This window comes from Capra hircus, chromosome 10 (genome assembly GCF_001704415.2).
Source record: "Capra hircus breed San Clemente chromosome 10, ASM170441v1, whole genome shotgun sequence".
In the NCBI taxonomy this organism is placed as follows: Eukaryota; Metazoa; Chordata; class Mammalia; order Artiodactyla; family Bovidae; genus Capra; species Capra hircus.
Window position 1 is genome coordinate 37,447,188 of NC_030817.1, and position 23,346 is coordinate 37,470,533.

Here is a 23,346-nt window from a genome sequence, read left to right on the forward strand (position 1 = left end):
AAGATGGTAACGATAACCCTGTATGCAAGACAGCAAAAGAGACACAGATGTATAGAGTAGTCTTTTGAACTCTGTGGGAGAGGGAGAGGGTGGGATGATTTGGGAGAATGGCACTGAAACATGTATAATATCATATATGAAATGAATTGCCAGTCCAGGTTCAATGCATGATACTGGATGCTTGGGGCTGGTGCACTGAGATGACCCAGAGGGATGGTACAGGGAGGGAGGAGGAAGGGGGGTTCAGGATGGGGAACACGTGTATACCTGTGGTGGATTCATGTTGATGTATGGCAAAACCAATACAATATTGTAAAGTAATTAACCTCCAATTAAAATAAATACATTTACATTTTTTAAAAAACTCAACATCCAGAAAACTAAGATCAAAGCACCTAGTCCCATCACTTCATGGCAAATAGATGGGAAAACAATGGAAACAGTGAGTGACTTTATTTTTCTGGGCTCCAAAATCACTGCAGATGGTGACTGCAGCCATTAAATTAAAAGACACTTGCTCCTTGGAAGAAAAGTTACGACCAACCTAGGAAGCATATTAAAAAGCAGAGACATTACTTTGCCAACAAAGGTCCATCTAGCCAAAACTATGGTTTTTCCAGTAGTCCTGTATGGATGTGAGGGTTGGACTGTAAAGAAAGCTGTGCAAAGAATTGATCCTTTGAACTGTGGTATTGGAAGAGACTCTTTAGAGTCCCTTGGATTACAAGGAGATCAAACCAGTCCATCCTGAAGGAAATCAGTCCTGTTAATATTCATTGGAAGGACTGATGTTGAAGCTGAAACTCCAATACTTTGGCCACCTGATGTGAAGAAGTGACTCACTGGAAAAGATCCTAATGCTGGGAAAGACTGAAGGCGGGAGGAGAATGGGACAACAGAGGATGAGATGGTTGGATGCCATCACTGACTCAATCGACATGAGTTTGAGTAAGCTCTGGAAGTTGGTGATGGACAGGGAGGCCTGGAGTGCTTCAGTCCAATGGGTCACAAAGAGTCGGACACAACCGAGTGACTGAACTGAACTTATAGTACTTTGCACAGGCTTCCCAGGTGGCACTAGCAGTAAAGAACCCACCTGCCAGTGCAGGAGATGTAACAGACTTGGATTCAATCCCTGGATCAGGAAGATCCCCTGGAGGAGGGCATGGCAACCCACTCCAGTACTCTTGCCTGGAGAATCCCTTGGACAGAGGAGCTTTGCAGGCTGCAGTCCATTGGGTGGCAAAAAGTCAGACACAACTGAAGCAACTTAGCGCGCGTGCGCACACACACACACACACACACACACACAGTACTTTGCACCCTGTACTATACCATATATGTTTACTTGTATGTATCCCCCACTGGGCATAAAGATCCTTGAAAGAACTGAGTCTCTCCCATTCTCTTTGAATTAGAATCTAGCACATTTAGATTCTGCTGCATGGGTGACATCAAAACACTGTAGAATTAATGCTATAATGGATAAAAAATAGATCAAAGGTAGGACCTTATTTCAGATTCTGAAAATTGTCCATAGAAAGGACTGGGGAAGAAATTGACACACAAGGGTACTCAGAAAGCAACATAAACAGAAACAAGTGCTCTGATCTTACATGCTCTGAGTCAGGGCTGCAATGTCCAGCTGGTTTTTCATTGTGCAAGATTATCCAGCCAAGGGCACAAATTGGAGCAGATACCGTACCTAAGTTCTACTTACCAAGCCATGAACCCCAATAGTACTTTGTATCTGCCCATGGGAAACAATGCCATTTTAAAAGAGAATTTAAATTATCTTTTAAATAATTAAAATGTCCTTTAAATAATGACAGGCTAGATCTTGAGAGCAAGGAAAAACTCTCTATCAGTCTGATTCCACCACAGATGGGGGTGAGGGGGGGAAGAAACTGAATATTGGGACTTCCCTGGCAATCCAGTGGTTAGGACTTCACCTTCCAATGCACGGGGTGCAGGTTCAATTCCTGGTCAGGGAACTAAGATCCCACATGCCAAAAAACCAAAACATAAAATAGGAGTAATGAGTAACTAATTCCATCAATGGCGCACATCAAAAAATCTTAAAACAAAAAGCTGAATATTGTCTGATCTTGAGAATACTGATGTTAGAGATTGTTTTTCTCTGGATTCTCAACATAGGGTAATTGGATTTATAAGCTTTTTTTTTTTTTTTAGTGTCATTTTTTTTCTTTAGTGTCAAAGAATCACATAGGGGAGCTTCAGCATTCAGCCTGTTCCAGAAAAGGAGCCACAGAACCAGAGATGCATAGAGAACAGGAAGAAAACTTGAAGGTTACAGAATCACATTGCTATGAGACTTTTTTCAAGAGATCACCTAGTTCAATAATTAATTTTACAGATGAGGAAACCAGAAAGATGGAGGTTAAGTAACTAGCCGTGGCTAGTTATCAAAACTAATTCTAGAACCTGATTTTCTGGTTTTCGATTTAGTAATCTATCATAACTGGCTGGACTTGACGTTATTATAATCAACATTGACTGTGCATCCACTGTGGGAGAGATTGAGACATACAGACTCGGTCTCCAACAGGGGCCTCACGACGTTGAGAAAACAGGAAATAAGTATTGAAAGACAAACAATACCAGACAGCATATGAAAGCAGATCTAGACCTGGGTTTGAGTGGGAGTGGAGACGCCACATTAGGAATCAGTGGGCAAGGAGTGGAGTGTCCTTGGGTGGGCCAATTCCGAAAGGACTGGAGCCAGGTGGCTGATAAGGTCCACTCAGGGCTGCAGGCAGGCCTAAGGTCACAGAAGCAGTGTCAGGAGAATCCAATTTCCCGGGGCCCTCTCAAAGGGTAGCTTAAGCCTTGGCTCGTGACCCAGATTGCAAGGATGAATCCGGTAAAGCTTCTCCACACCTGGGCTCTGACCCTTAGAAGGGCGGGGGCCGAGGCAGCAGCGCCGCAGGGAAATGGGAGCGGAGGCGAGGAGAATTGAAAAATCCTGAGCTGACCGGGATGTCGCGGCGGGAGAAGCAACGGGCGCCACGCCCGCGCTACGCGGGTTGAGAAGGGGTTTCCGGGACGGCGCGCGCGGCCGGCGGGGCGGGGCCCAGGGGCAAGCACCGCCTACGTCGGGCTGCGTGACAATGGGGCGGGCGGCGGCACGCGGCTGCGGCGGCTGGGGGCCTCAGGGGGGGCGGAGCCGCCGCTGCCGCTACCGCCGCAGCCCCCTTCGGGATTTGAAAGATTAAAAACTCCAGGTGGAGAGGGTCGCGACGTTGAATGTGTGGCGGAAGCGCTGGGGACCACGGCTCAGCGCCGAGCCGGGCGGCCGGCGGCGTCTCCACAGCATGAATTACCCGGGCCACGGGTCTTCGCGGAGCTCCGAGCGTAACGGCGGCCGGGGCGGCGACGGCGCCGCCTGGGAGCTGGGCTCGGACACGGAACCGTCGTTCGGGGGCAGCGTCTGCCGCTTCGACCACCTGCCGGCTGGGGACCCTGGCGATGACGAGGTGCCCCTGGCCCTGCTGCGCGGGGAGCCGGGGCTGCACTTGGCGCCGGGAGCGGAGGACCACAACCATCACCTGGCGCTGGACCCCTGCCTCAGTGACGATAACTATGACTTCAGCTCGGCCGAGTCGGGCTCCTCGCTGCGCTACTACAGCGAGGGCGAGAGTGGAGGCGGCGGCAGCTCCTCGTCGCTGCACCCGCCTCAGCAGCCGCCGCTGGTCCCGTCGAACTCGGGGGGCGGCGGGGCGGCTGGAGGAGGCCCCGGGGAGAGGAAGCGCACCCGGCCCGGCGGCGCGGCCGCCCGGCACAGATACGAGGTGGTGACGGAGCTGGGCCCGGAGGAGGTGCGCTGGTTCTACAAGGAGGACAAGAAGACCTGGAAGCCCTTCATCGGCTACGACTCGCTCCGCATCGAGCTCGCCTTCCGAACACTGCTGCAGGCCACGGGGGCCCGAGCCCGGGCCCAAGACCCGGACGGCGACCATGTGTGCGGCCCGGCCTCCCCCGTGGGTCCGGCCTCCAGCTCCGTGGAGGACGAAGACGAGGACCGCGTCTGCGGCTTCTGCCGGCGCATTGCGGGGCACGGGCGCGAGATGGAGGAGCTGGTGAACATCGAGCGGGTGTGTGTGCGGGGCGGCCTCTACGAGGTGGATGTGACCCAAGGAGAATGCTACCCGGTGTACTGGAACCGTGAGTAGCCGGCCGGGGGAGGGAGCGGGACGGGCTGCCTCTGCAGGGGCCGACACGCACCCGGGTGGGTTTGGAACTCAACTGCGGGGAGAGCGAGGCGCGTGAGGCCTGGCGATTGGTCCGAACAGTATGGAGACCGTGCAGGCAAGCTCCGGCAGATGAAGGGTAAAGCGAGCAGATGGCAAAAGCCCAGTCGCCTGGGGTCAGGAGGAGAGGATACTGCCGAGGTAGCGCCTCCTGGGTAAGCCGGGTGCTGCAGCCACCCCCTGGAGGTGATCCAGGAATGGATGGCCAACCCGAAAGGTTTAATTTCGTGATTCCTACCTGAGCTTTGTCTATCCAGGGATCTGATTCGGTCTCGTTTACCCTGCACTGCTTATGATTTAAATACCGGTTTGGCTTCTGGACTGGAAATGTTTGAGAGAATCTGAATAACGGTTCCGTTATGGATTTGGGGGAAGAAAATTAATCCCTGGCGGGAAGGGAAGGGATAGAGGTTGTTCTCACCGGTGCGTTCAGGAGAGGTGGAAAAGCACTTCTCGAAGCAGTTGTGACAAGTGGGTCCGCTCACACTATGTGGAATGCTCATATTTCTCTCTCAGGTCCTTGCTTACATATTTTCATTTTTGCCTCTTAACGCTGAAAAGTTTCAAGGCCCGGGCCTTGGTTTTCTCATCTGTAAAACAGGGATAATTGTATCTATGTCGTAGGGTTGTTAAGGAAATTAAATGAGGTAATATGCTTAAGGGCCTGGGAGCTGTGTTTGGCACACATGTAAGTCCTTATTCGTAGATAACAATGCAGTTAGGTTTGTAATTAAGGAGGAAGGCTGTCAGAAATATCTGCCATTGCATGTAACATGTTTTATATGTAAAATAAAAATTCGATGGTACATAAGCTATTGGCGCCCAGTAATTTGTAATATATAGCTGTGATTTTTATGGGCCCAGTGCCCTAGCTCAGATGTCTTCCTTTATTGTCACTAGCCTTAGGTCTTCCATACACCTTATAACATTAATTACATGTACTGATGACTTAGCTTCCTTTCTGTATGTTTAGCATCTAATGGGAAAATCCATCATCTTTATCTTCATGTTTTCATTGGGCCTAGTGCAGAAAATTTTTTAAAAACAGGTATTGAATTGTATATGTGATTCTAATAATGTTAAAACATTCACATGTTAAGCATGAGTCACTAAGACAGCAACTACAACGCGTATCAAATCACCGAATAAAACAAGCATAGCAGGAAATTCAGTTTCTTACTTCCCTTTAAGATGACATTGAAGGCATTTGTTACCACTTTCATAAAGCCAGATTCATCTAGGACCCACCATGTCACTCACTTCTTTTGCTTATAAGCTCACAAAGGACAAGATATGCTTGCATTCACTCATTCATTCATCTTTTTCCTTTTTGCGAGTATTTGTGCATCACAGAGTACTCTTGTGAAGGCAGTAGGAAAGGTGGAGGAAAGGACAGCCCTTACCTTTGAGGAGCTTCCCACTAAGTCTTTTTCTTCAGATGACCTAGACATCATGATAGATTCTTATCTTTTGAAGACAGGACAAGGACTTATTGGAGTCAGAAAGTGGGATAAAATGCAGGGCATTCTTGGAGAGGGCGCTGGAAACCAAGAGATGAATCTTACCCTTTTAGGTCAACTAAAGTATAGTTACCAAGAATACTGTGTGCTCTTTTGATTTATGATAAGATTGTTAATGCTCGCATAGTGCTTGACTGTCTACAAAGCGACTTTTCGCATTCATTATTTCATAGTGATAGCAAATGAGTGCTAATGTTCTTTATATGAAGAAGCAGGGTTCAGCGAAGTTAATGAACTTGCCCAAGGTCACCCAGCTGGAAAGTGGTAAAACAGAAAGGCATATGCAATGATACAGAAGCATGAAACTGCATGGCATTTTGAAGAAACTCGGGCTGTACCTGCAGGGGTCAAAACACAGAGCTAAGCTTTGGAGTTTGACCACCACAGAGATAGAGGTGTTTGATCAGAGACAAGAGATTGTGAAGGAAGCCCCTGCCTTGTGAGTGCTACGCTTAGGAGAGTAGCTAGAAAAGGAGGAGGGCGGGTATGCAGTGCTAGGGAATTTGGACTTTACCCTGCTGAGCGTCAGGGAACCAAACGCTTGAAGGCTGTCTGTTACTTAATTGACTAGGGACAACACGAAGGCTGAATTGGACAGGTAGAGAAGATCATTAGAATGCTAGTGTCATAAATCAAGCAACAGTAAGGGCCTACAAAAATTAACCTGAAAGGAAAAGTGGTCTTAGTCCTCTCAAATCATCTTTCCTAAATCAGACCACCAGTAGACTAGTTACAGCTAATTTTTGTTTTGTTTGGCATAACAGCAACACCTATTTTGACTCCATTTTTGCATTTTCTAGATAGCTTTCTGCAAGATACAATCCAGTATGTGGATTGTATCCCAAGGCTTAATATTAGTTACGATGAAAATGCAATAGTGCTTTTTGTCCATGATTTACTACTTCTCACAAAATCCCATGTAACTCCCTTCTAATTGGTTTTTCAGGTCTCAGTGTATTATTATATAAGTTTTCACACTGTCTAAGGAGAGTTCAGTCCCAGTATGGTTTCTTCAGCCTTTTCAAATGGAAAAATTTATAAATTTTGCAGCTTCTGACCTTTCTCTTATTTTACTTTTTAAACCTTTCTGGAAATTTTCTGACTACTGATAAAAGTTTTGAAAAAGCCCAGTAAGTTCCTACATACCATGTTGATAGGATTCCAGTGACTTTTGTGACCTAATTGAGTCTACTTTATCTGGGTATTGAAGCCAATAAGTTAGCTATAAAGAAAGCTGTTAATTTATTTTTACTCTTTCTTTCTAATAGGTAAAATTTGAACCAATTTGGAGTACATGAATTGGAAGGGGAACGGAAGTTTTGTCCACCATAGCTTAGAAGCCAATATTATTCCATATAAAAAGAAGTATTAGTTATAGGAAGCTTATTCTTGTTTTATTGACTGTTTAGATGTTTTTCTGACTGCATGTGGGCCTTTTAGATAAAAATTGATCATTGCTGAGTAATGGCTGAGTAAACTCCCTCACTCCCCATGTTTCAACTGAGCTCTTTGTAGCCTCTTTATAGGCTTGTTTTGAGAATTATTAGCATTACAACATGCTTAGAACAATGGTGGCGCAAGCACTAGATGTTAACTATATCTGTGTGGATCTCAGAAAGCAATATACCTTACTTGTAGAAACTCACATGAAGGTGAGTAAGACTGGGTATTCAAATTGTTAGGTTTGTTTTCTCTGGTCTTTACCTCATCACAGGTGAAAATTTTTTCTAATTTAAAAATCATTTATTGTTAATCAGCTACCACAATATAAAATAAAAAGTTTAAAGAAAAAAATCATGTGAATGCTAATCTTCAGATTATCTGGAAAAAGAAAGATGTAAGTTGCTATGAACCTGGCATCCCAGTTAAATTCTGATTATTTTTTAATTTTTATTGGAGTATAACTGCTTTAGCATGTTGTGTTAGTTTCTACTACACAGCAAGGTGAGTCAGCTGTATATATATGTATATGTATATCCTATAAATGTTTGTCAGGAATAATAGCAAGAAAGTGGCCAAAGCATTTAGTAGTATTTTTGGGAAGGCATTTAGAACATCATAGAGACTTTTGATGAGTTAAGAATAGTTTTAAAGCAATTCTGGTAGCAGTGATGTGTGCAGCATGCACTAGGGAATATATATTACTAATTTCCATTCACTAAATAAAGTTATTTTAATTGACCAAATGTTTATATGACTGTGTAGTTTCCAGAAGCAGTTATTAATTATAAGCCACAGCTTCCCTTACCCCACCCTCCCCTCTTTTTCTGTACTTATAAGACCTACATGCCTTATTATCCTAAACCATTTGCAGTTTCAAATACTTCAGAAATTAATCAGTCTTTATGATACATTGAAGAGAAAATATTATCCCAATAAAAAGGTAGAAAAATTAGGGCTTTTTCTGCAGGTACCCAAATTATATGATGTTTATTAATTTGGCACAGCTGTAACGTCTCTTAAGTCTTTTTTATTTAACGGTTAATAACCTTGATAAGCGGAGAAGGCAATGGCACCCCACTCCAGTACTCTTGCCTGGAAAATCCCATGGACAGAGGAGCTTGGTAGGCTGCAAGTCATGGGGTCGCTGAGTCGGACACAACTGAGCGACTTCCGTTTCACTTTTCACTTTCATGCATTGGAGAAGGAAATGGCAACCCACTCCAGTGTTCTTGCCTGGAGAATCCCAGGGACAGGGAGCCTGGTGGGCTGCCGTCGCTAGGGTCGCACAGTCAGACACGACTGAAGCGACTTAGCAGCAGCAGCAGCAACCTTGATAAGTAATAATCCTTCATGAATCACACGGTATCATGGGAAATTAATAGAGTCCAAGCTGTTAGAAGGTAATCTTTCTTGATCAGTTTCTGCCTCCAGTAAAGCAGAACTATACAGACTAGAGACGCCTGATGCCGGGGTCCAGCCCCGGTGGATCCAGGGAATTCGAAGCAGGGACGGAGTCGGCGTCTAGAGGAAAATTGTTTAATTAAAGATAGGGAAAAAGATTAGAAAAGAATAGTGTAGTAGGAAAATTAGTGGAGAAAAGAGGCTTAATAACTTTGTTTACGTGGAGAACCAATAAAACCCCGAGACAAGGGGTTTGCACCACCTACGTAGGCCACAGGCATCTTCCCGGTCTCCCGAAGGAGTGGAGACACAAAGTGCCCCTCCGTTCAGATCTTAGAAGCCCAGGCAAAATTAGTAGGCTTGGCGAGCCTCCATGCTCCAGATGGGAATTCAGCCAGAAAAGACCACACGGGGGAAACCAGTCTTTCCAGGAACTGGTCCCGTTTCTTTATTTTCCAGGGCCGCTTTTATACTTTTAGTTATACATAGAGATAAATGGAAAATACAAAGTCACGCAGGGTCAGCAGTCCTGACCCTTATTGAAACCACGCTTTCTTTCTGCATTCCTTCCGATATACAAAGTTCTCAGGTGATTTACATCATCTTCTGGCCAAGAGGCCTGCTAACATTTTATGACCCTTTCTGATGCTTACTCCTTGGAAGAAAAGTTATGACCAACCTAGATAGCATATTCAAAAGCAGAGACATTACTTTGCCGGCTAAGGTCCGTCTAGTCAAGGCTATGGTTTTTCCTGTGGTCATGTATGGATGTGAGAGTTGGACTATAAGAAGGCTGAGCACCAAAGAATTGATGCTTTTGAACTGTGGTGTTGGAGAAGACTCTTAAGAGTCCCTTGGACTGCAAGGAGATCCAACCAGTCTATTCTGAAGGAGATTAGGCCTGGGATTTCTTTGGAAGGAATGATGATAAAGCTGAAACTACAATACTTTGGCCACCTCATGCGAAGAGTTGACTCATTGGAAAAGACTCTGATGCTGGGAGGGATTGGGGGCAGGAGGAGAAGGGGAGGATAGAGGATGAGATGGCTGGATGGCATCACTGACTCGATGAACATGAGTCTGAGTGAACTCCGGGAGTTGGTGATGGACAGGGAGGCCTGGAGTGCTGCGATTCATGGGGTCGCAAAGAGTTGGACACGACTGAGCGACTGAACTGAACTGAACTGAACTGATGATGATTAGTCAACCAGAAAACTTATATTCTCCAAAGGTGATTTTTCTTAAGTTAGGTACCACCCTCCTAAGGCACCAGATAAAGTTGCATTTCTACAGGGTAAAGGTGCAGTGGGCTATAATCAAGAAAAGAATTTACTTAGCCTAAGGTCTAATGTGATTAATATCAAGGTTAATACTTATTTCTCCTATATGCTAGTTATATTCGTGTGTATAAGGGGCAAGGGATATGGAGACTTAGCAGCAAATATTGGCTCAACAATGAAAACCCTCCACCGGTATAATTTCTAACTAACTTGCTAATACTATACTAATAATTTTCTAACTTCTCAAAAGAATCTGTTTTAGAAAGTTTAGAGCATCTCGTGCCTCTCACGGTTGGGAGGCTGTGAACAATCACATGTGGCCAGACAAACCTGTCAGGTAGGCTAGAGAGCCATCAGAGGAGCTTGTGGACTGAAACACTCTTGTCACACCCAGGAGATTTATTAATTGGAGCTCTAAGTTAACTCCTCTTCAGAGAGAGGTGGTGGGGGACAGCCCCCCATAATGTCAGCAGTGTAGGTGAAAGCATAATGCAGTAAGGTAGACAGGCTCTGGTTTTGGGGGTAGATGCTCAAGAATGTCCAGGGGGACCCCTGATGCTTGATCCTGCTTTGCGTAATGTCAGGCCTCCTTCCTCATGACCTTTGCCACCGGCAGGATTCCTCACGCTGGCGCCCGGCAGCCTGACTCTGAAAAACTGTTGGAGAATTGCATTATCTCCCACTCGTTCAGCCTGGAAAGCAGCCTTGGGTATCATTGGAATTCTATTTGTTCAGGTTTTTAGAACCCTGGCAAAAGTCTTCTGAGAGCTCCATTGCAGATTAAGCCTGCTTTAGACTATTTTTCAGTGACCTACTGAAGCAGCACAAAGATAATGAATGAATAGTGGGTGACTTGTACGGAGGGCAGGAGTTGGCACTACCCAGTGGAGGCATTCAGGACTTTTCTTTCCCTTTGCATTGTGCCATTAGTTTAAAAACTGATATCAATTATTGATCCGCCTTGTTTGTGTACAGCTCAAATGTGATATTGCATGTTGTGCAAGTTACTTTATATAAACGTTCAGAGTGATTAGTATGTTTTTCTTTCTTCCATCTGTCATCACCATCTTCTCTTCTTTCTTCCTTTACTATTTTGCCTTTAAAAAGACTTTTTGTACTCTTCGTTCTCCCAAATTATATCTTCCCTAGTGGCTCAAACAGTAAAGACTCTGCCTGTGATGCAGGAGATGCAAGTTCAGTCCCTGGGTCAGGAAGATCCCCTGGAGAAGGACATGGCAGCCCTCCCCAGTATTCTTGCCTGGAGAATCCCATGGACAGAAGAGCCTGGTGGGCTACAATCCGTGGGGTCACAAATCTCTTCCAAATTGTATTTCCTGAGTCTTTTGTCCTCACATCACACCCTGTAATTTCTGTTTTGCTAAGATCTTTGATGTCTGAAACCCTAGGGCTGATTCGTCTCTGTAGAGAACAAGGAAAAGCTGGATATGCTGTGGTGATCATGAAATCCTCTGAGAAGTACGGTCGCTGGGTGAGAAGAGTAGGGGGATTAAAAGGAGAGAGGGAAATGCAGCATGTGTTCACAGGAAGCCTAAGATGAAGATTACTGGCAGAAGAGATGTGCAGGGTAGGCAGTTCTTGAGTCCCTGGTTGTTGGGGAATCTGACCCAAGACCTTTATCTTTTCATGAGTCTGATGAAATTTAAACTGTGCATGTTATCAAGAAGAACTTCAACACTGACAAAAGGTGTAGATACAGTTTCTTCTTTTTTTGCCACAATATATTCCTGAAAGCTCAGTTAAAAAGTAAAGCAGGGGAAAACATTTTTATAGCCACTGTATATAACCTACAATTCTACTTTTTTGAGTTTGCCTTGGTCAAGGGAGATTGTGCTTAAAAAAAGATGTTGAATCACTGACAGAAGAGTGGATTAATAGGATGAAAAGCATAATGCAGATACTTTTTGATATCCCTGATTTAGGGGACAGGTGAAATTCAAAGTGGTAAAAAGTAGAAATTGCTTGTGCCAGAGAACTAAGGGAAATTGGTAGAAATATTGATATAGGCATATAAAATTCTGTATTGCTTTATTCTATATTCTGTATTGCTTTCTAATTTTTGCCAGATTACCATGCATCAGAATAAACTGTACAATCATTAATATTTGTTCTAAGTGCTTGTTACATTTAGCTATATCTAAGTAATCTTTATATTCGTTACACTTATATAGTCAGATAAACTCTCTTGACTGACTATTGGAGGCAAGGCCAACCTTTGGAAATTATAATGTTAGTAGTATTTCTGTACCCTGCTGCTGCTGCTGCTGCTGCTGCTGCTGCTGCTGCTGCTGCTGCTGCTGCTGCTGCTGCTGCTGCTGCTGCTGCTGCTAAGTCGCTTCAGTCGTGTCTGACTCTGTGCAACCCCATAGATGGCAGCCCACCAGGCTCTGGCGTCCCTGGGATTCTCCAGGCAAGAACACTGGAGTGGGTTGCCATTTCCTTCTCCAATGCATTAAATAGGACCTCAGATATCTGGACTCTTTAAGAAATATAGATTCCATCTGAATAGATGGCTTTTCCAAATAGCCATCTATTGAGAGTTAAGCTTTTATTTGCGTATAATTTTAACTATGTGAATGGAAAACTCTAATAAGAACCATCATTCTGAACATCGATGCAGATAGTCCTTGGGAAACATGATACAGGACAAAGAACTGGATGAACTGTGCTAAAACATAAAATTCTAAATCACATGTCATAGAAGGAGCTGCAAAAATAACTTTAGGTGAAGTACAAGGAACAGAGTCGAAATTACTTCTGAGCCTTGATATACATAGATAAATGCAATCTCGCGTTGTATTTTACTACTTACTACAGATGATCAACTTTCAGTTAATATTTTAGACACGAGTACATTATTTTCTTATTCTATAGAATTGCTAATAGGCAGGCCCCTCAGGTGTATTTCATTTCTACCTGATTCACCTAGGATAGATTGTCAGGAAAGTTTGCATTTTAACAACCAACGCATTTTAATGTTAAGTACCCCCTGGTGGCTCAGATGGTAAAGAATCTGCCTAAAATGCAGGAGATCCCTGGTTCAATCCCTATGTTGGGAAGATCCCCTGGAAAAGAGAATGGCAACCCACTCCAGTATTCTTGCCTGGAGAATCCCATGGACAGAGGAGCCTGGTGGGCTACAGTCCATAGTGTTGAAAAGAGTCGGACACGACTAAGCAACTAACACACACAAACCATTTATTCAGCTGAATTCTGGGAGTTGGCGATGGACCGGGAGGCCTGGCGTGCTGCAGTCCGTGGGGTTGCAAAGAGTCAGACACAACTGAGCAACTGAACTGAACTATTCAACTTTACAGTTATACTAATTAAGACATAAGAAATGTCTTATATTTAAAGAAATATATTCTTTAAAACCCCTATGGCCTTGTTTCTTGAAAGAAGTGAATAGTATTTAAGGTATAATTATATTGTCCAGAGTTTCTTACCTCTTTGGAATGGATTTAAACTCAGTGAGTCATAAATATTAACAGTAACTTTTGCCTAAATCAAGTTAGTATTTTTAATGTAATTGTTACTTTCAGGTGGGATTCCCCAGTGTGTTTTGAGGAACAGGTGTTTCTTTCATAAGGTAGAATTTTTTATGATTGCTCACAACTAATGAAATTTTGGATTTGTAACATTTGTAGCCAAGCTAAATGATGATTAGGACAGTGACTGTTTAGGTACCTTTGTCCTACAGTATTCCTCTAGAACCTAGTTCCTGTCTAGTAAATGAGCGAGTGTTCAGGTATTAGAATGGAAGGCAGCGTTTTGTTATCTAGTTCTTAATTTACTACCTTTCATTCTATTTACCAATTAAACATAATTAGTTTCATACATAATGTTTTTACTCTGTCACTCATGTTTTGAGAAAGTTTGTTAACTTTAATATTGATTTTAATGTGAATTATCCCATATATGCACAAAAGTCTAGATTACATAACCAACAATCAGTATTCTCCCTTGCTCAGCTTATTAAACATTAAAGATGTAATCAAAATCTCCTCTGTGACATCTCCCATTCCCTTTTCTTCAGTCCAAAAATAACCCCTCTCCCAAATTTGTGGTTTATTCTCTATGAAACATCAGAAATAGCAGATGCAGGTAGCAGCCACCATCCCTAGGACTGAGATAGAGCACCCAAGGAAAAGGCTGTTACCTCTCAGTGCTGAGATTCTGACCCAGAGAGTGTGGCAGTGGTCTCAGGTGCTGCCCCTCTGGGACTGCTGGAAATCACCAGTGCTGGGGGACGGCTTCCTTTGGAACTCACCACAGGCTGCCTGTAGGGGTGTAGGAGAAGTAGTTCAAGGGGAGGTGCCTGGCAGGTGATATTCCACTGTGAACCTATCTGGAGAGTTGTGGTCCTGGCTGAAGCTGACCATGGGAAGGTGCCACTGCTGTTAGCACCTGGGCGCTGCTAAAAAATACAATTCACACACTGCAAGAATTCAAAAGGTGAGCACACTGGAACCAGAGAGAAACCCCTTCTTCTTCTGTTACAAAGGACAGTTTGGTAGAAGTAGTTCATCAATATGTTAGCCACATAATGGTTTAAGTGGGCCTCTGTGGGGTTGATCTGGGACCTTAGCCATCATTTACAGCATTAATTCTATGAAAAGTATATTCAGAGTGTATAGTACTGGGTAGTAGCCTTACAACAAGCTGTACTAAATGACAACGTATTTTTCTTAATCTTCCACCTCTTCGTTTTCTAGCCTCGTCTCTCATATCTCCTTCACTTTTCCTTGTGTCTTCTGCTTTTCTTATGTCTCTCATCCTTGCTTATCTCTTCTTCCACTGAACAGCAGCACTCTGCCATTCCTGTTTTCCCTTACTCTGTGACCTCCTTCCTCTTTAAGTTCTGTGTGGTCAAATTTTCCCTGGAAGTTTCTAGAGTCGTGAATTATAGGCATGCTTTGGACCCTAAGTGGGTGAACCTGTAAGGACATAGCTAAGCTGGAGGAAAAGTGCCAAGACTTTCTCTCTGTGCATATCATACCATATGGGTTGAAATAGTTCTTGAAAATAGTCCTTTAGGAATCTTATAATTGTTCCCTCTGCCTTCTGGTATAAGTGTAGCTTTTTAATACATAAAATGTTTATTGCCAGAATTCCTCTACCCACACATAAGAGAGCCACTCAGGCTTGCTTAATGAAGTGTTCGTAGTGGAAAATGCACCTTGCAATTGTTTTCTTGTCAAGGAAGACCCACATTTTTTCTTTTGGGTCCAGTAAAGACCTGCCTTTTATCATGATTTACCTAAGAGTTATAATTACCTGGTTGTTTTCTTCCAGGCAAGTAGTCATGATAAGTACTAGTCTTTATATTAAGTTTAAATTGACTCTTGATAAGTGTTGTTATAAATGAAACATAATACCTTTGTTAATAGCCTATTAATCCATTAACCCTTTGAAAAATTTGTCTCTGGCCCCTGGCTATGTATCTAGGTCTTTCTATTCCATTAACTACAAAGTGAAGTGACATTTTAAGTATATATCTATGCAAGTCCCTATCAGCATGAGGTTCTACTGCTTATAATTTTTAAAAGCCAGAATAACAGTGACTTTAAACACAAAAGGGTCCGTTTCTCTAAAACAGAGGCTTTAGCTAAAAGAAGTATAGATATCTCGAGTTCGGAGCTATGTGGCAGCTCCACTGTAATCGGGAATGGAGGTCCCTTCTGCTCTTCAGCTTTTCATTTGTGACTTGATCTAAGAGCTTCAAGAGCTCAAGACATAGGAAGCAGAAAAGGTAAGAGGGGAGGGTCAAAGAGCTATACCACCAGTAAACTCTGCTGTATCCTATCACCCAGATTCAATCACATGACCAAACCTAGTTGCCCAAGAAGACTAGAAATGGTCTTTCTGTTGAGCATACTACTGCCCTGGATAAATTGATGTTCTGCTATAAGAAAGAGAGAGAGAATAAATATAGGATAGGCGTCTAGCAGTTTCTTCCAAAATATGTGATCTTTTTTTTTTTTTTTTTTTTTTGCTGAATATTTAAGGATTCTCCTGAGAATAAAAGAGATTATAAGGAATCAGTTCATGTAATTAGGGAAGTTGGCAAGTCTAGAATCTGCAGAGATGTCCCAATTCAAATCCATAGGCCAACCGGCCACTGTTAAAACCAGGAAGAGCCAGTATCCCTGTTCAAAGATCACCAAAAAGAAGAACTTAATATTCCAGCTTGGTGGCTGTCAGATAGAATTCCTTCTTATTTGAGGGAGCGTGAGCCTTTTGTTCTAGTCAGGCCTTCAACTGACTGGATGAGGCTGCCTACCCACATTATGGAGGTCAGTCTCCTTTCCTCAAGTCTATGGATTTAAATGTCAGTCTCACCCAAAAACATCCTCACATTGACATGCACACACTGCTATATTTAAGATAGACAACCAGCAAGGACCTACTGTATAGCACAGGGAAATCTACTCAATATTCTGTAATAACCTAAATGGGAAAGGAATTTATAAAAGAATAGATAGATGTGTATGTATAACTGATTCACTTTGTTGTACACCTGAAACTATCACAACATTGCTAACAGACTGTACTCAAATATGAAATATAAATAAATAAAACTAAAACACTGTCAAGAAACACCCAGAACATTTGACCAAATATCTGGGTACCTTTTGGCCCAGTCAAGTTGATACATAAGATTAACCACACCAGGACTTCCCTAGTGGTCCAGTGGTTAAGAATCCTCCTGTCAATGTGGTTGACATAGGTTCAATCCCTGGTCCGGGAAGATTCCACATGATATGGGGCGACTATGCCCATATGTCACAACTACTGAACTCAAACTGTAGAGCTTGCGTGTTGCAACTACTGAGCCTAAGTGCCCTAGAGCCCATCCTCTGCAATAAGAAAAGCCACTGCAATGAGAAGCCTGAACACCACAACTAGGGTAGCTAGCCCCTGCTTGCTGCAACTAGAGAAAGCCCATAAACAGCAACAAAGACCCAGCACAGCCAAAGATAAATATAAATAAATAAATTTTTTTTTAAATTTAAAAAGATTAATCACACTGAATATAAAACTGTGCATGCTCAATTGTGTCCAGCTCTGCGGCCCCATGGACTGTAGCCCACCAGGCTCCTCTGGCCATGGAATTCCCAGGCAAGAATACTGAAGTGGGATTCCTACTCCAGGAGATCTTCCCAACCCAGGGATTGAACCCACATCTTTGCATTTGCTGCATTGGCAAGTGTATTCATTACCACTAGCACCATCTGGGAAGCCCGATATAAAACTAAAACCATGTATATATAGAAATGCCAAACATTATCAGTTCATTTCAGCCGCTCACTTGTGTCCGACTCTTTGCGACCCCATGAACTGCAGCACACCAGGCTTCCCTGTCCATCACGAACTTCCAGAGCTAGCTCAAACTCATATCTATCAAGTCGATGATGCCATCCATCTCATCCTCTGTCGTCCCCTTCTCCTCCTGTCTTCAATCTTTCCCAGCATCAGGGTCTTTTCCAGTGAGTCAGTTCTTTGTAGCCAAAGTGTTGGAGTTTCAGCTTAAGCATCAGTCCTTCCAATGAATATTCAAGACTGATATCTTCAAGATTGACTGGTTTGATCTCCTTGTAGTCCAAGGGATTCTCAAGAGTCTTCTCCAACACCGCAGTTCAAAAGCATCAATTCTTCGGCGTTCAGCTCTCACATCCATACATGACTACTGGAAAAACCATAGCTTTGACTATACAGACCTTTGTTGGCAAAGTATTGCCTCTGCTTTATAAATGCTGTCGAGATCAGTCATAGCTTTTCTTCCAAGGAGCAAACATCTTTTAATTTCATGGCTGCTATCACCATCTGCAGTGATTTTTTTTGGGGGGCCCCCAAAAATAAAGTCTGTTACTGTTTCCATTGTTTCATTTGTTTGCCATGAAGTGATCAGACTGGATGCCATGATCTTCGTTTTTTGACTGTTGAGTTCTAAGCCAGCTTTTTCACTCTCCTCTTTCACTTTCATCAAGAGGCTCTTTAGTTCTTCCAAGTGTTCTGCCATAAGAGTGGTGTCATCTGCATATCTGATGCCAAACATTATAGACATTTATAATGTAGAAGGAGAAAGTTCCTTATAGTCCCACCTCCCCAAGATACCTGTTAATAATAGCGTAGGGTATTTTTCTCCACTTATTTTCAGTACGTGTACCAATGTATACTTTTATAAAACAGGATTATACTATTTATAACTGTATATGCACATGCACAAATATATATGCAGTAATATTATGATTTAATTTTTCATTTTAATTTTAGACATTATTCCATGTCTTCTGAATATTATTTCACTATGGATTACTATCCACTCATATTTTGATGTATGTAATGAATACTTTTAATACCTATTGGGCCAAGCATCATTTATATTTTCAATCATCTGTTGGTAGAAATTATAGGTCATTTTGTTTGATTTTATTTGTTTTCTATTATAAAATGAGATAAATGCCTTTGTAGTATGTCTGTAGGCATTTTTGTAAGAGTTTCTATAAAGTGTATGTCTAGAATTGATCTATAAAAGATACATGTGTTTTTAGGTTTTAAAAAGTACTGCTAGGCCAGAGTTTCTCAGTCTCAGCATTATTGAAATTTTGGGCCAGATAATTCATTGCTGTAGCTTGGGTTGGGGGTAGCTGTTCTCTTTAGCAGCATCCCCTGGCCTAGATACCAGTAGTGCCACATCCCAAAACCTGATGAGTAAGTGGTGAATTTGAGGGTGGTTTAGAAGATAAATAGTACTCATTGTGTGTCCAGTCATAGTTGTAAGGCACATAGAAAGAGGAGACATCTTGGATGATTCCAGATTTCTGTCTTGAGTGACCTGCTAAATACTGTCAGTACACCACTTGTCATGATACAGATGGAATAACAGATTTGTATTGTTTCTTCCAGGAACTCCGTGTGTCCTGTGGCTTTTTGTGATTCTGGTAGCTATTAATTGTTCGGCTGCTGCTGCTGCTAAGTCACTCTACTAGGAGTTGTTTAATTGGCAGTTGAATGTTTCGGTTTAGAGTTTGAGACAGAGGCCTGAACCAGAAAGATGTAGTACTTGACCACATATTGGTGGAATTTAATGCTTAGGTGTAAAGCTCCCAAAATATCCATCGAAAAGAATAAATGCTTAGATTTATTAGACTTAAGAGGAGAAAAGTTTTGGAGTGTAGATGTGTGCTAAAATTTGTTTTACTCTTTTTGACTCTGCTTTTTAACTTCCATGGTTTTTATGGAGAAGCATGCTTGGCTCTGGGTTGTAAGTCTCATTATAGCCTAGCAGTGTAAAATTTCCCAAATTATTTCTTTTAAAATTACAACTGAATAGATTGTATTTCTTAGGGAGAGAGCTAAAAAGAGTCTTCTGTTTAAGAATAAAGGTTGATTGTATGGTAGAGAGTTTGAATGAACTTTGGAGTCAAACTTTGGTTGGAATCTTGGTTCTCATAATACTTAACAGTGTGCCTCTAAAGAAATTATTTAAGTTCACTAAGACTCATTTTACGCATTTGTAAAACTGGGGGCATCATTGCTATCTTTAAGATTAAATGAGATGAGCTTTTGGATCTGGAGGATAATGGAAGCTATCCAAATGTTAATCTCCACACATATTCCCCAAAAGCCACATACATTTAAACCATACATAGGTGACACATCCAACGTTACTACAGGGTGGACGATACCATAAACTTTAAGTTAGCTGTAAGTAAAGAAACAGCAAGTTACAGCAGCTCTTGTTACTGCTGTAAACCTCTGAATCTGGAGAGTGCAGCAAGGAGAGGCTTAGTTCAGTTCAGTCTCTCTGTCATGTCCATCTTTTGTGTTTGCTGCATTGGCAAGTAGATTCTTTACCACTAGCGCCATCTGGGAAGCCCCAATATAAAATTAAAACTATGTATATACAGACATGCCAAACATTATCAGTTCAGTTCAGTCGCTCAGTCGTGTCTAACTCTTTGTGGCCCCATGGACTGCAGCACGCCAGGCTTCCCTGTCCATCACCAACTCCCGGAGCTTGCTCAAACTCGTGTCCATTGAGTCAACCATCTCATCCTCTGTCATCCGCTTCTCCTGTCTTCAGTCTCTCCCACCATCAGGGTCTTCTCAAATGAGTCAGCTCTTCTCATCATGTGGCCAAAGTATTGGAGTTTCAGCTTCAACATCAGTCCTTCCAATGAACACCCAGGACTAACCTCCTTTAAGATGGACTGGTTTGATCTCCTTGCAGTCCAAGGGACTCTCAAGAGTCTTCTCCAACACCACAGTTCAAAAGCATCAATTCTTTGGCATTCAGCTTTCTTTACAATCCAACTCTCACTTCCATACATGACTACTGGAAAAACCATAGCTTTGACTATACAGACCTTTGTTGCAAACTCTCTGCTCTTTAAGAGACAGTGAAAGAAGAGAGATCAGAGGTTAACATGAAGCAGAAAACCACTCACAGAAAGAAAATGTCCCCCACACAACAAGCAGACTATGGCCAGAGACTTGAAGCTTGGTAATAACACTAACTGCGAAGAAAGCTGAGCACCGAAGAACTGATGCTTTTAAACTGTGGTGTTGGAGAAGACTCTTGAGAGTCCCTTGGACTGCAAGGAGATCCAACCAGTCCATTCTAAAAGAGATCAGCCCTGGGTGTTCTTTGGAAGGAATGATGCTAAAGCTGAAACTCCAGTACTTTGGCCACCTCATGCGAAGAGGTGACTCATTGGAAAAGACTCTGATGCTGGGAGGGATTGGGGGCAGGAGGAGAAGGGGACGACAGGCGATGAGATGGCTGGATGGCATCATGGACTCGATGGACATGAGTTTGAGTGAGCTCCAGGAGTTGGTGATGGTCAAGGAGGCTTGGCGTGCTGCGATTCATGGGGTCACAAAGAGTTGGACACGACTGAGCTACTGAACTGTGAACTGAACTGTAGGGAGGGTGTGTGAAAGTGAGAGGGACAGAAATAGCAGCATCAGAGAAACACTGCTGGTGGGAGAGGAGAAAAGGATACTGCTCTTTGGAGCGGTGACAGTAAGAGGAAAGAAGTAAGGAGAAAATGAAGGGTCCTGGAGAAATGAAAGGAAAACAAGGAACACCAGCCCAGTCTTCACTTAACCACTGCCACCCCTACCACCACTACAGGAGCTTCTCTTAATAATGTGCAGCAGCAGACACTCTGAAACTAAGAAGTCTGTCCCTAAAATACTCATGAACAGAAACAAATGCCATACAAAGCTACTGCAAGAGGAATGCAGAAAGTGTGAATCAGTACATTTCCACTGATTATAGTTCTTCCCCAAAAAGCAAACACAAAACAAGAGAAACTGTACATGTAACACAACAACCAAGTATTCTGAAATTTATGGGCATACTAATAGGGACATTGATGAAAGTAATGTTGATGTAAGGGGCACTGATAAAAGAAAGGAAAACAACCAAAAGAATGAAAATGAGATGGAAGAAGTGAAAAGCTTCAGAGAGAAAGTGCTTAAAATACAATATAGACAAAGGAAGCCCCAATGTATTTATAACTGGATTGACTGCAGGAGAAATCAGTGAAACAGAACTAAATATTAAACCATAGTCCAAGGAAACTTTTAAGAAATAAGAGGAAAACTGAAATCTACAAATTAAAAGGACCCACCTTGGCAGATAGATCCAAAAAAATGAACTCTGAGACATAGACTGTTAGAGTTTAGAGACTAGAAAAACTGTTTTAGATTTTGAAGGTAAATTTTTTTCTGGACCCTTGGTGGGGAAAAAATCTCATATTACTAATTAAAAAATTAGATTTGCATCTGACTTCTCTAGACGTGATATACAAAGGAAAGCTGCAGTGAAACAGCATTTTTTAAAACTCAAGGAAGCACAGTTCAAGCTTGCCAACCTGTCCTTCAAGTATCAAGGCTATAGAAAAACAATGAGAATTTAATAGATCCAAGACTAAAACAGTGGTGGGGATAATGGGTACAATTGTTATATGTGAGTCAGGAGACAAAGGAAAAATAGAATAAGATCATTCCATATTGTAAATAGTAAGTGGGAATTTTGGGTACCATTTAAAATGGTACCGCATAGTTAAAGTTTAAGTAAAGAAAGAGATTTAGGATGCTTTAAAATACGTAAATACACACATGAATGTGTGGAAGTCACCACTAGAACCAAAAATGCAAATATTCCTAAATACCAAAGGAAGACTTTTTGAAAAGCAAAATCATCAACTGGAGAAAGAGTAGGAATAATAAAAACGGTGATTATAAAAGAATATTTCAAACATACCAGTTATATCAGTAACATAAGTGGGTTTAACTCACGTGTCAAAAGAAAAACACATCTAAAATAGTGAAAAAGGTTAAAAATAAAGAGATGTGCAAAAACATCACAGGAATATGGAAACAATAAGAAAGCAGTTGTTGTAATCTTGATAAACAAAGTAGAATCTAGTAAAAAAAAAAAATCAAACACAGCAGTGTGCTTTATGTTAAAACCCCGTAATTCTCAATGAATTTATAGTTTTGAATTTCCACCAAATACGGCAAACACCTATCGCAGAATTGCTACAGGAGAATAAGGATAATGCAAGAAAAAATAGAAACACATAATAGATTTTAAATACATCAGTACAAGTCTGGTATAAGTGATTCATGATCATCTAATAAATTTTCTGTTTCAAAGTAGGAATTGGCCATTGGTTTCTTTTAATGGGAATGGGAAATGATATTTAGAGATCACAATCTTTATATCATGATTGTTCACTTACACAGGGTTGGTCTTTCTTTCTAGGTCTTTTCAGTACACAAAGCTTAGGATATATTTTTTTTTAAAGATAAAATATACATCATTATTTCATGCTGACATTTTTAGTTGAAATTTAAAATACAGGTTTATTTCTTTGACTTTTATATTTGTATCTCTTTTTACTTGTGCTAAAAAGTAAAATCTTAGTTTCTAATGATATTAACAAAATTATTCATCTTAATACTTGTACTTTGTAATTAACAATACCAATATTATTACAATCATTAGCAATTAGTATAGCTACTGCAAAAGGTTAAGATGTATTTGCAGTTCCTTCTGTCCATAGGGTATATCCTAGTATATCTATACAAATTACTGTCTTTTGAATCCGAACTTGAAGTAATTTCTTTATGTGTAGCTAAACCACCAACTCTGTTTATTTTTAGGCTTTTGTTGTTTTGCTTTGCTTTATGGGTTTGTTTTTTTTTTTTTTAAGAATTCAGGATAACTTAGATGATAGTTGTGGTTTATAAATAACAACTAAAAGTATTAAGTTTTGGAGATAGTGTTCAATCAAACAAGCATTCAGTTTTAAAAAAAATTTTTTCTTTATTTTTTCCTGAAATGGGTGAGTAATTTACTGTAATTAAAAGTTTCACTTGTTTCTGTATGCT

At 41.8% G+C, this 23,346-nt stretch overlaps 1 protein-coding gene across 4 annotated transcripts in view; it reads left to right on the forward strand.

Moving 5' to 3' along the window:
- DDHD1 (DDHD domain containing 1) overlaps nt 3,149-23,346 on the forward strand; it is a 71,110-nt gene continuing 50,912 nt past the window's right edge. For 3 of the 4 annotated variants that reach the window (XM_018054129.1, XM_005685829.3, XM_018054130.1), the window contains exon 1: nt 3,225-4,185. In XM_018054129.1, the coding sequence (XP_017909618.1) occupies nt 3,336-4,185 (850 nt within the window). In that variant the 5' untranslated portion in view covers nt 3,225-3,335. Of the gene's footprint in view, nt 4,186-23,346 lie in introns of all 4 variants that reach the window. The other variant, XM_005685830.3, reaches the window with a different exon arrangement.